General features: G+C 38.2%; 1 protein-coding gene and 1 non-coding gene across 2 annotated transcripts; both read left to right on the top strand.

Annotated features, from left to right (window-relative positions):
* The first annotated feature begins 800 nt into the window (after positions 1 to 800).
* Positions 801 to 1,736, top strand: LOC123936511 (olfactory receptor 2M3-like). The gene has a single exon (XM_045996998.1). The coding sequence runs from the start codon at positions 801 to 803 to the stop codon at positions 1,734 to 1,736; it is 936 nt and encodes a 311-aa protein (XP_045852954.1).
* A 4,597-nt stretch (positions 1,737 to 6,333) lies between these two features.
* On the top strand, positions 6,334 to 6,469 carry LOC123936522. Its single transcript, XR_006817349.1, has one exon. It is a non-coding gene; the product is annotated as a U4 spliceosomal RNA (small nuclear RNA).
* Positions 6,470 to 12,661: the final 6,192 nt, after the last annotated feature.

Raw genomic sequence — 12,661 nt, 5'->3', positions numbered from 1 at the left:
CTGGATCTCACAACCCTGAGATCATAACCTGAACTGAAACCAAGAGTTGGATGCTTAACTTACTGTGCCACCCAAGTGCCCTTAGCTAATTGTTTTCAAATAAGTTTACATTCTGAGATGTTGGGGGTTAAGGCTCAACATATCACTTTAGGAGAAACACAAGTCATCTATTACACTGGGCTATACAAAAATGGGACAAATAATTTATATTTATATAATTAAAGTATTTTTTCAGAGCATGAATTTACTGCACAAAAATATTTATGAAAATTATAGATCAAACACTCTAAACTATAAAATAATTGACAAATAAAAAGATTTTGTTAACACTGACAGAAAAAATCACCCACTACCATAAAAGCAAAGGTTCAGATTGTGCTCTTTCTCTCTCTTACTTTGTTTGCCACATGCTGAATTAAGCTTAGTTTCTCTATCAAATAATATGTAAAGGATATCTGACGTTTCAAGGCACCGTCTAAATGCTTTGGGGAATTTTCCTTTTTGAAAACACGCTATCAATTTTGAAAATGTATATTATTATCTTAATTTGTGAAGGATGTTTAGAAGCTGAATTTAGGAAAAGTTCCACACTTGTATAAACTATACAGTACCAAGAGAACATATTTTGTTCTGTAATTATACTTCTTGTTCTTTGAGATTCCTAATACCAGTGATGTCAGCTTAATCGCTGACCTATAGAATTTACCACAATCACATGCTTTGTAAGGCACCAAATACACATTTATCAAATTAATGTGGTAATATCACTTTTCCCGTATTAGATAAAGAACACATTCATCATGGCATGGGCTAATCAGACTTTCATCTCTGATTTCATCCTTCTGGGAATCTTCAATCACAGTCCTACTCACATTTTCCTCTTCTCTTTGGTCTTGGGCATCTTCATAGTGTCTGTCATGGGAAACACTTCTATGATTCTCCTCATCTACCTGGACACCCAGCTCCACACTCCCATGTACTTCCTGCTTAGCCAACTGTCCCTCATGGACCTCATGCTCATCTGCTCGACTGTACCCAAGATGGCCTTCAACTACTTGTCTGGCAGCAAGTCCATTTCTGTGGCAGGTTGTGCCACACAAATTTTCTTCTATACATCACTACTTGGCTGTGAATGTTTCCTGTTGGCAGTCATGGCTTATGACCGCTATATTGCCATTTGCCACCCTCTAAGATATCTCAGTCTTATGAGTCCCAAAATTTGTGGGCTTATGACTGCATCTTCCTGGATCCTGGGCTCTACTGATGGTGTAATTGATGCTGTAGCTACATTTTCCTTCTCCTATTGTGGGTCCCGGGAAATAGCCCACTTCTTCTGTGATTTTCCTTCCCTGCTAATCATCTCATGCAATGACACATCAACATTTGAAGAAGTTATTTTCTACTGCTGTATAATAATTATTGTTTTCCCTGTAGCAATCATCATTGCTTCCTACACTCGTGTTATTCTGGCTGTCATTCACATGGGGTCTGGAGAGGGTCGCCGAAAAGCTTTTGCCACCTGTTCCTCTCACCTCATGGTGGTGGGAATGTACTATGGAGCAGCTTTATTCATGTACATGAGACCCACTTCAGATCATTCCCCCACACAGGACAAAATGGTGTCTGTCTTTTATACCATCCTTACTCCCATGCTGAATCCCCTCAACTATAGCCTCCGCAACAAGGAAGTGGCAAGAGCATTCATGAAGGTAGTGAAGGGCAAGTCTGGACAATAAATTTCTTAACTATTTTCATAATTTTCTAAGTTCTCTAGTGTCCTTTTCAATCTGTTTTTTTTTTAATGGCACTTATTATGTATACATTTTGGAAAAGCACATTCCTGGGAAACAATAAAGTCCTTTCATTTTAAGGAAAATTATTTCAAATATTCATTATTTTTTAATATTTAATTCAGTTATAACCACATTTATGGCCATTTCTTGAATAAGGATATTATAGGTTGGCTGAAATGTTCAGGAATTTTGTGGCATATATCCAGGTTACAAACAAGGTTTCTTTTCCCCATGTTGTAAATACAAAACAGTATTCAGTCACTTTCAAGTTACTTTGGATGAAGATTTGGTATGCTGGGCTTTTTACATTTACATAGTGTTTATGTTTCATTCTTAATTTTTATTCTCCCAGACTTGCAGAATAAAGCAACATAACACTTCAACCCAGATGACTTTTTATACCACACCTTTAATTTTATCACAAAAGTGAAAATTTTATTAAATGTCTTAGATTTAACCCCTTTTCAAGTTGTTAAGACCCACCTAATCTCCATGCATGGACTCAACAAGGAACAAATTTTGCTATTCAGATCCAAATGAACTGAAAATTTGCCAGTGTCCACGAATTAGGCACTGATATGAATACATTTTATTAGTGATAACAGGATATATTGAAATTCTGGTTGTGTTTTATTCTGTTTTCTATGATAAATTATACTTAAAAGTAAGTATAAAAATTTCATGACTCTATTATATCATAATTCCTTTTATAGAAATAGTGCAATTTCCATCACATTGTCTTTATTGGACTATTGAGGCACAAGCAAATGTAACTGGTAAATGATCATAGCAGAAGGGAATACCTCTTTATGGCCTTGAGGAGAGAGAGATTGGCAGGCATTGTCACTGTGGTATGGCTTCTCCCGTGTACCCAGGGAGAGCACAAGTGTAATGACCCAAAAACCATCTAGCTGGTAGTCATGGCCAAAGGTTGTTCCACATAGCCATTAGGTTTCATTTGATGCTACCCAATAAATGCCTGGGTATTACAATCAATCTGTGCCAAATGTAATCAGTGTCTTTAATATGACAGAGTGACTACACAATACCAGTGGTATTCATTTCATGTTTTTGGTACATTTGGATTGATTCTAATTAGAGTGAGTTTTCTGCTTCCAACATGGGGATTTTCAGGTGCTTAGTTGCCCATTACCCAGAGCAAAACACATAAAACCATCATCCCTAATCTGAGCACAGTGGTAGTGTTCCTAAAACCTTTTTAAAATGAAATCGATGGATTGTTTTTTGAGTTTATCTGAGAGGGAAAAATGTTGATATCCAGTTTCATTAATAGTGTGAGGCACAGGCTAAGTTCTTGAGTCAGTATTGGTAACACCAGATCAACTAGTGATATTATATTCATTCTTCTGTTTTAAGGACTTCTGGTCCATTCCTTGGAAAGACAATAATTACACTGACAATAGTGTTCGGGGTGCCAGAGGGCATCTTCCCATATATCCAACAGTTGTGTTGATTTATTTTAGGTGCCTGTCCCATTACTGGACATCTTAAGAGCAGCAGAAGCCTAAGGCTGAAAAGACATTGAGTAGGACCTTCTTTGGTAAGGTCTTCCCCTTTTACAAGAATTACACTTGTGCCCACCTATTTATTTATTTATTTATTTATTTATTTATTTATTTATTTATTTTTTCAGTGTTCCAAGACTCGTTATGCACCACACCCAGTGCTCCATGAAATATGTGCCCTCCTTAATACCCACAACCAGGCTCTACCATTTAGATGTTAATGTCAGTACAGCTTTAAGAATTTGACCCTTTGATCAATCATAAATATTGGCTGGGGAAGAGAGCACTATGAGGCATTAGGGGATGGACTGAGGGTGGTTTATGTCAGACCAGGATCCCCATCTTTTCTCTTCTTTCAATGGTATATTTTCCACTTTAGGTTTAGTGAGTTTGCTTAGATTTGGCTGGTAGCAGGACAATGGAATCCTAGTGGAAACTAAACAGCTACCCCTCATCTGGATGTATGAAATAATACCCATCCTGTGGGGATGTCCCTTTGCAAATTGCAGCAGATAATTCCTTTTCCAGGTGTGATGGGTCTTGGCATTCTCAGTAACATGGCACATCGATCCATGGTGAGAGTTGGGGCAATAAATATTTTTTATGACTTCCATACAATTCAGGTGTTGGGTTCCTTGGCATAGGTCTGTCATATTGGACATAGGCCTTACTGGTTGTCATTCAAATATATTAAAGCCAGGTTTAATTCTTTGGTCCATGTGGACAAGCTGGTTTTACCTGTTAACAATATAATTTGTTGTTTTAATATTTATTTTTTTCCATCGATCTTACTAATTATGGGTTAAAGGGGAGATGTGACCTCCATTCAGCGTCACACTTCTTTCCACAGATTTACACATCATGATCTTTGAAATGTAACCTCCAATTACTGGCAATTCCACAAGGGTATCCAAACATAATACTCAATTTCTTTAATACCTTAATGGAAGCCTCATTTATACAACATCAGATAAAAGCTCAAGTTAAGCCAGATGCAGTGTCCACACAAACAAAGGCATCTTTAGAAGGGGCTAATATAATTAACTTGCCAATTAATCACCAGTTGGGAACTTCAGTGATCAGCCTCAGATTATTTCAGGATATGATCCAGATGTTTAGAGCACATAGGACAGGATGTTACTACATTAACCAAGTCAATGTACTTCAAGGGAAATTCAGCATCCTTGGCAATATGACATCCCGTTGGAGCACTGCAGTCACCACTCTTTCTATGCATCCAATCTGCTGTATCTACTGCATGGTCAGTAGCTAAAGCTTCAGTTTCCTGATTGTCAGGGAATGTAAGTAACTTATGAGCTGGTAAATGACGTCTGCCTTAGGATCTTGCAGATGGACCCAAAGGTCCTTCCACATATCCTCACCATATGAGGTCTAATTCATAATCATCCTCTCCTTGGCTTTCCATTGTCTGACCCTAAGAGTTAATATCTTTAAAAGGGATCAATTGTCAGTGCAAAGGGTTAATGACCAAGGTCAACTAGCTGCTATGGTTTGTCCTTGTTTCCATCCAGATGGTGTCAGTGTTGAGTTGAATAGTGACTTCAGTCATTGTGGATATATTTCCTCTACTTCACCTCTCTATACTATGCATAAACGGAAATTTTCCCTGTTCCCTTTTTACAGTTTGCAGGGGTCACCATAGAAGTAGAGGTGAGGGCATCTATAAAATACGTATACCCTCACAACATCTATTAGTACCTTCTTTCCCAGAGACAGTGGACTGGTAGAAAGGGCACTCCTCTGCTAGCAAGTAGACATGACACTTAGTCGAAGTGGGAGTTTGATATGTGGCAGAAGTGGGTCAATGGAACATATTTTCCACTCATTCCTTGATAGTCAGGGAAGTTCTTGTCACAGTGTGTTGTTCTTTACTGAGAGATTATACGTAGAGGAATGGTGTGTACACTGCTACAAACTGTTGATCTATGGGGGTATATCAGATTTCTGTCCCCTTCCAGAGCTGAGATCAAAATCCTAAAGGTATTATCTCCTTCTGTTATTTCTACCACAGTGTCTAACCCGTACCTTCTGGACACACAGATACATCTAACTCAGATGGGAACCCTCCTTGGGAGATGCCCAGAGCTTCATTCTGCTTCAGTAGTATTTTTACCTTTTCAAAGGTGGTCTATTGCTCTCATCCCCAGTTCCACACATTCCCTGTATTTATTAGACAAGATAAGGAATGGAGGTACTATGTTATGTTGGGCTAAAAGTTCTCACAAACCCCCAAATCCCTATAAATGCTTGAAACTTTTTCGTGTTTTTAGGGGTTGGGTAGGCTTGCACATTTTCAATCACAGTTTCTAGGAAAACATGGGTCTTACTTTAGCAGACAACTCCTTAAACTTTATGGTGTTGCCCTAAGCCTTGAATTTTCTGTGGCTTTACTGCCCATCAACTCCCTCACAGATGCTCTGCAAAGCCTGCAAGCTGTTACAGCAGAAACAAAGCTTCACATGCTAACATTGTATCATCAATAATTTTGTGGGCCTATTTCACTGGTGTGGGGAGGAAGAACAGGGATCTCAGACTACCATTTCATAATATATTGTGGAATTTTGCAAGGTAACCTTGAGGGGGCACCTTTAAGGTCCATTTTTGCCCCCTCCCATGTGAAGGCAAATTGATGTTGTGACTCAGTGGCCATGGGTATACAGAAAAAGGCATTTGTTAAATCCAGCACAGCATGACATGCTCCTCAGATCCAGATAGGATTGTATCCCTGAGGCCTCTGTTGGAGAAGGAATGGCATCAGACAAATTAAAAAGTAGGGGTGCATGGGTGGCTCAGTCAGTTAAGTATCTGAATTGGGATTTCTGCTCAGGTCGTGATCTCATGGATCTTGAGATCAAGCACTGTGGGCTCTACATGCAGCAAGGAGTCTGCATGAAATTCTCTCCCTCTACCCCTTTCCCTGCTTATGTGTGTGTTCTCTCTCTCCCCTTTTTTTTCTCTCAAATAAATAAAAAAATATTCTTTTTTGAGAAAGAAGCTTTGCGCAGTGGCATTATTGTAGCCAATGAGGTTTATCCGAGGCGCGATTATTGCTAATTGAAAAAGAAAGAAAATTTTTAAACTATTACTCAGGTTTTAAGGCTCTATATAAACTAACCAGTACAGTGTTAGGTTCTCAGTCTATCCGTTAAGGCAGGATCCTTGCAGGAATAAGGTCACACACACTTGAATCTAGATTAGTCTTACTGGACCCTTCACAGCTGACTGGGATAGATTTTTGGCTTTCTGTCATATTAAGGGTTAGACATTATGAGGTTGTCTGCTTTACTGTCATCACCATAATCTTCTATTCATTCTCCAAGGGATTCCATGTTCTAGTGTCCTTATCAGGATTAGTCACAAGCACCTGGGCCTTAACCCATGGTAGCTTGTGCTGTCCTTAGCTTTGAAAACTACAGTGTGTTCTTCACTGTGGAGTGTGATACAAACTCTAACTTATTCTTCTCTCCCACCTTGTCTGCCAGTCCCAAAGCCATCAGGCTAGCAGACACTTTCATGTCCTCTTCTTATTTTAGCTTGTCTTCCAACTTCCTAACACAAGTTTCAGCGTAAAGTTAGGCATCAGTTAGTGGCCAGCTGGACACGCATAGTAGAGGCCAGCCCACCACAGCTTCCAATTACATATTTTCCCTGCCACAGTATGCAATGCATGGTTCCTCTAACAAGCATATTAGACTAGCTGTTTTTGGGATATACCCACAGTCATGCAGTAGTCCACAAGTATCTAACACATGGGTTGCACGTCCCCACATAGAGTTTGATGGTGACCTGGGATTTTCCCAGTGGTTGCCTCATTCCCAAGGCTTATTTCTTTGGTCTCCTCGCTGGCTCAACAATTTTTGGTTTGCAACACTCCTGGGTGCTACCCAGATATAATCTGCAACAGGCCTCTTCCTGCAAAGAGCAGGGAGAGACTGAAGAAAGAGGTATACCACTCCAGATTGGTGGGTGGCAGTTTTAGTATTAGCAATGAGATCTTACACATGAGGCTTTTATTGGGAAACAGCAAGACCTATTGATCTTTGCACCCATTCTCCAAATCTTAAAAGCTTAAGAAGAGGCCCTAACTGGACTCAGTCACATATGACATGCAGTTGTTTTCAATACCATATTACTATCTCAAATCTATTTTCTTGGAGTAGACTCTGGAAGTGAGAAAGACACATTTCCAGGATAGGGGAAGGGTTAAAAAGCCTCCACGAGCCCAGGTCCAGCTCATGGGTGAATTGGCAGTCACATCATTTTGATGACATTTCCCAAAACAAATTATCATAAAGGGAATAACATCCAGTGTGGATTTAGTGACCAAACAGATATTTCCACCATGGCCTAAGGTAATAATTTAAGAAAATATTATTTGCACTCATTAATATGTCTAAAATAGATATTATTTATCTTGAAATTAAGAGAAAATATGTATATTATATAACAAGTTACATATATTATCATATATGTATAATATTAATCCATAGAAGTATACATTCAAGACTCCAGGACATACACTGCCATTATTCCTATATTGAGTTGAGGAAAGTAAAAAGAGAAGATCTTAATTATCTTAGTGGTTTTCCTAACAAGCAGGAGAGAACTGTGTGACTATAGTTATCGAGTAACTATAGTTAACTAGTAACTTTAGTTATAGAGTTATCTAGTAATCATTTAACTAAATTTTAAAAATTGAATTTTATTTTACTAGACTCAAAGAATAATGTACTTTTCATCAACTAAAATGTATTTACTTACCTTCATGAGCGCAATTCATGAATTACATTACATTAAAATGTCATTATGATTTATACTAAAATGTAGCTTGCTTCCTTAAAAAATAATTTAAAAATTCAAGTTGTGGGGGACTCAAGATGGCGGGGAAGAAGGAGGAGGTGCTGTTTCAACTTGTACCCAAAAGTGAGCTGATTAACTACCAAAGAACTCCGATCACCCATGAAATCAGCCTGAGATCAGAATTATACACGTCTGGATCTCTACAGGAGCAGAAGACACCAGTGGGCAGGTAAAGCGGAGTGGGAACATCAGACTGATATCAGAAGATAAACAAAAGGGGGAGGGAGCCACCAGAGGTGACAGATTGGAAAGTAATACCCCAATACAAGAGTGTCCTGCATCTGGGGAACAGCATTAACTTGGAGTCTGATTGAAAGCACTCAAAAAAGAGCAAAGGATCACGGGGGGAAATTGTGGGAATCAGGGCAGTTAGGGACAGGGGCTTAAGTCCCCAGACTTTTCATACATATAGATATATTTTAACTTATTTACCATCACAGTCAGATGTCCATTACATCAAATTCCTTAATAATTTCCTACCCTGAACTTTTCGATACATACACCCGTGTTTTTCTTTTGATTCTCTATCTTTTTATTTCTTTTTAATTTTTGATTAGTTTAGTCTAGTTTATTCATTTTTAATTTTTATTTTCTAATATACATATAGAGTTAAACTTCAAGGTAATCCCCTTTCCCCAATCAATGTTACCCTGTAGGTAAACCAACATTTAATCCTCCTTTATCTTAGGAAAGTTGAGTCCTTTAACAAAGACATCAAGATATAACCAGGAAGAATCAAAATAAACTTCCTCGCCCACACTGAGAATTTATAATCACTCTCCCATCTTTTTCTTCCACCAGTGTTTCTGTGTATTTCTGTTTGTCCTGAAAGTATATAAATCTTATACTTGGGGTTCTTTTGGACGATGTTCTTCCTTTTTTTTTTTGCTTATATATATATTTTATTTTCTTGTCATATACTGTTATCAGTATTTTTGTTTGTCTGTTTTTCTTTGTTTACGTCATAAATCTTATCTTGGGGCCCATTTGGACTGAGCCTTCTCTTTTATCCTCCTTTTTTTTTTCCTGTCTCTCCCTCTCTCTCTCTCCATTTTTTTTTCCTTTTTCTTTTCTTTTTCTATCATTTGGGTAGGGAATCCTGATTGCACAGAGCATTCCAGGGTGCACCTTGATGGCACCACAATCGATACATCCAACTACATCCGTTCAGTCATCTCTCACCAAAATGACTATGAGGAGGAATACCAACAGAAGAAAAATACAGAGGATGGACGTTCAGCAACAGAGCTAATGGCTATCAACAGAGACAATATGTCAGAAGAGGAATTCAGGCTAACAATTACACAGGTAATAGCTAGATTGGGGAAAGCCATGGAAGATCAAATGGAATTGATTAGGGCAGAACTGAAAGCCACCAGGGATGATGTTCAAAATGCTCTCAATGAGTTCCAATCTAATCTACATTCTCCAAAATCTAGGATAACTGAGAGAGAAGATAGATTTAGTAATCTGGGGGACAGACATAGAGAGAGAAGGAACAGGAGGAAGCCTGGAACAAACAGCTCAGAAGCCATGAAAACAGAATCAGGGAAATAAATGATGCCATGAAACCTACCAACATCAGAATTATTGGAATCCCTGAAGAGGGGGAGAAAGAAAGACTTCCAGAAGATATAGTGGAACAAGTTGTCTATGAAAATTTTCCCAATTTCACAATTGGAAACAGTGTTCATGTACTAGAGGCAGAATGGTTTCCCACCAGGATTATAGATTCTCAAAAGTCCTCGCAACACCTGATAGAATGAAGAATTATGATTGTGGGCAGATATTCTTGAAAGCAGCTAGGACAAAGGAGCTCCTTACATAAATAGAAAAGCCCATTAGAATAACATCAGACCTTTCCACAGAGACCTGACAAGACAGGAAGGGCTGGCAAAACATATTCAGGGAATTAAATGAGAAGTACATACAGCCAAGAATATTTTATCGGCAAGAATGACATTCAAAATGGATGGAGAGATAAATTGTTTCCAAGACCGGCAAGGCTTAAAAGACTATGCAACCACCAAGCCGACACGACAGAAAATATTAAGGGGGAGTCATATAAAAGAGAAAAAATCCTAAGAATATCATTGAACAGAAATACAGATACAAAATGACACAGGGTTGCAGATTGGATAAAACAACAGGACCCATCCATATGTTATCTCTAAGAGACTCATTTTGAACCTAAAGATACACCCAGACTGAAAGTGAACGGATGGATAAGCACCTTTCAAGCCATTGGGCCTCAAAAGAAGGCCATGGTAGCAATTCTCATATCAGATAAATTAGATTTTAAACTAAAGACTGTAGTCAGAGATACAGAAGGACACTATATCATTCTTAAAGGGACTATCCAGCAAGATGATCTAACAATTGTAAATATCTATGCCCCTAATATGGGAGCACCCAATTACATAAGAAAACGATTAATCAAGATAAAGGGTCATATTGATATAAATAGGAGATCTTAACATGGCTTTCTAAGTAATACACAGATCATCGTTCCAATTTTTAGTATATGTGCTGCCGAAGCGAGCACAATACACAGATCATCGAAGCAGAAAATCAATAAAGAAATAAGAGCATTGAATGAAATATTGGACCAGATGAATCATATATATATATATATATATATATATATATAGAGAGAGAGAGAGAGAGAGAGAGAGAGAGAGAGACCATTCCACCCTAAAACAACATAATACTCATTCTTCTCAAGTGCACATGAAACCTTCTCAAGAATAGACCACATACTCCGTCACAAAGCAGGACTCACAGATACCAAAAGACTGACATTATTCCCTGCATATTCTCAGATCACAATGCTTTGAAACTGGAACTCAATCACAAGGAAAAGTTAAGAAGGAACTCAAACACCTGGAAGCTAAAGACCACCTTGCTTAAAATGCTTGGATCAACCAGGAGATCAAATAGTAACTTCAACAATTCATGGAAACCAATGAGAATAAAGACACTTCAGACCAAAACCTATGGGATACAGCAAAGGCGGTTATAAGGGGGAAATTCATAGCCATCCAAGCCTCCCTCAAAAAAAATTGAAAAATCCAGAATACACCAGCTGTCTCTACACCTTAAAGAACTGGAGAATCAACAACAAATCAAACCAAATCCACATGCAAGAAGGGAAATAATCAAGATTAGAGCAGAGATCAATGAGGTAGAAACCAGAGATATAGTAGAATGTATCAATGCAACTAGAAGCTGGTTTTTTGAAAGAATCAATAAGATCGATAAACCCCTGGCCACACTAATCCAAAAGTAAAGAGAGAAAGCCCAAATTAATAAAATTATGAATGAAAAGGGAGAGATCACAACTAACTCCAAGGAAGTAGAAACAATCATAAGAAGTTATTACCAACAGTTACATGCCAATAAGTTAAGCAACCTAGATGAAATGGATCCATTCCGGGAAAACAATAAACTCCCAAAATTGAACCAGGAAGAAATTGACAACCTGAATAGACCTATATCTAGTAACGAGATTGAAGCACTGATCAAAAACAACCCAAAAAACAAGAGCCCAGGACCTGACAGATTCCCTGGGGAATTCTACCAAACTTTCATAGAGAAAATAACACGAATTCTCCTGAAGCTGTTCCAAAAAATTGAAGCAGAAGGAAAATTTCCAGACACTTTTTATGAAGTCAGCTTTACCCTGATGCCCAAACCAGGCAAAGACCCTACCAAAAAGGAGAATTTCAGACCAATATCATTGATGAATATGGATGCTAAGATTCTCAACAAGATCCTAGCAAACAGGATCCAGCAGCACATTAAAAAGATTATCCACCAGGACCAGGTGCGATTCATCCCTGGGTTAAAAGGATGGTTCAACATTCGCAAATCAATCAATGTGATAGAACAAATCAATAAGAGAAAAGAGAAGAACCACATGGTCCTCTCAATTGATGCAGAAAAAGCATTTGACAAAACCCAGCATTTGTTCCTGATGAAAACACTTCAAAGTACAGGGATAGAGGGAAAATTCCTGAACTTCATAAAATCTATCTATGAAGGACCTACAGCAAATATCATCCTCAATGGGAAAAAGCATGCAGCCTTCCCGTTGAGATCAGGAACACGACAAGGATGCCCACTCTCACCACTCTTGTTCAACATATTATTAGAAGTCCTAGCAATGGCAATCAGGCAACAAAGAGAAATAAAAGGTATCCAAATTGGCAAGGAAGAAGTCAAACACTCTCTCTTCACAGATGACATGATTCTTTATATGGGAACCCCAAAGACTCCACCCCCAAAGTACTAGAACTCATACAGCAGTTCACTAATGTGGCAGGATACAAAGTCAATGTACAGAAATCAGTGGCTTTCTTATACACTAACAATGAAAAACACAGAAAGTGAAATTAGAGAATTGATTCCATTTACTATAGCACCAAGAACCTTAAGATACCTGGGAATAAACCTAATCAA

Source organism: Meles meles, unplaced genomic scaffold (assembly GCF_922984935.1).
Source record: "Meles meles unplaced genomic scaffold, mMelMel3.1 paternal haplotype, whole genome shotgun sequence".
NCBI classification, from domain to species: Eukaryota; Metazoa; Chordata; class Mammalia; order Carnivora; family Mustelidae; genus Meles; species Meles meles.
Note: the sequence above shows the minus strand (reverse complement) of the source record. Positions and strands in the feature narration are given on the sequence as shown.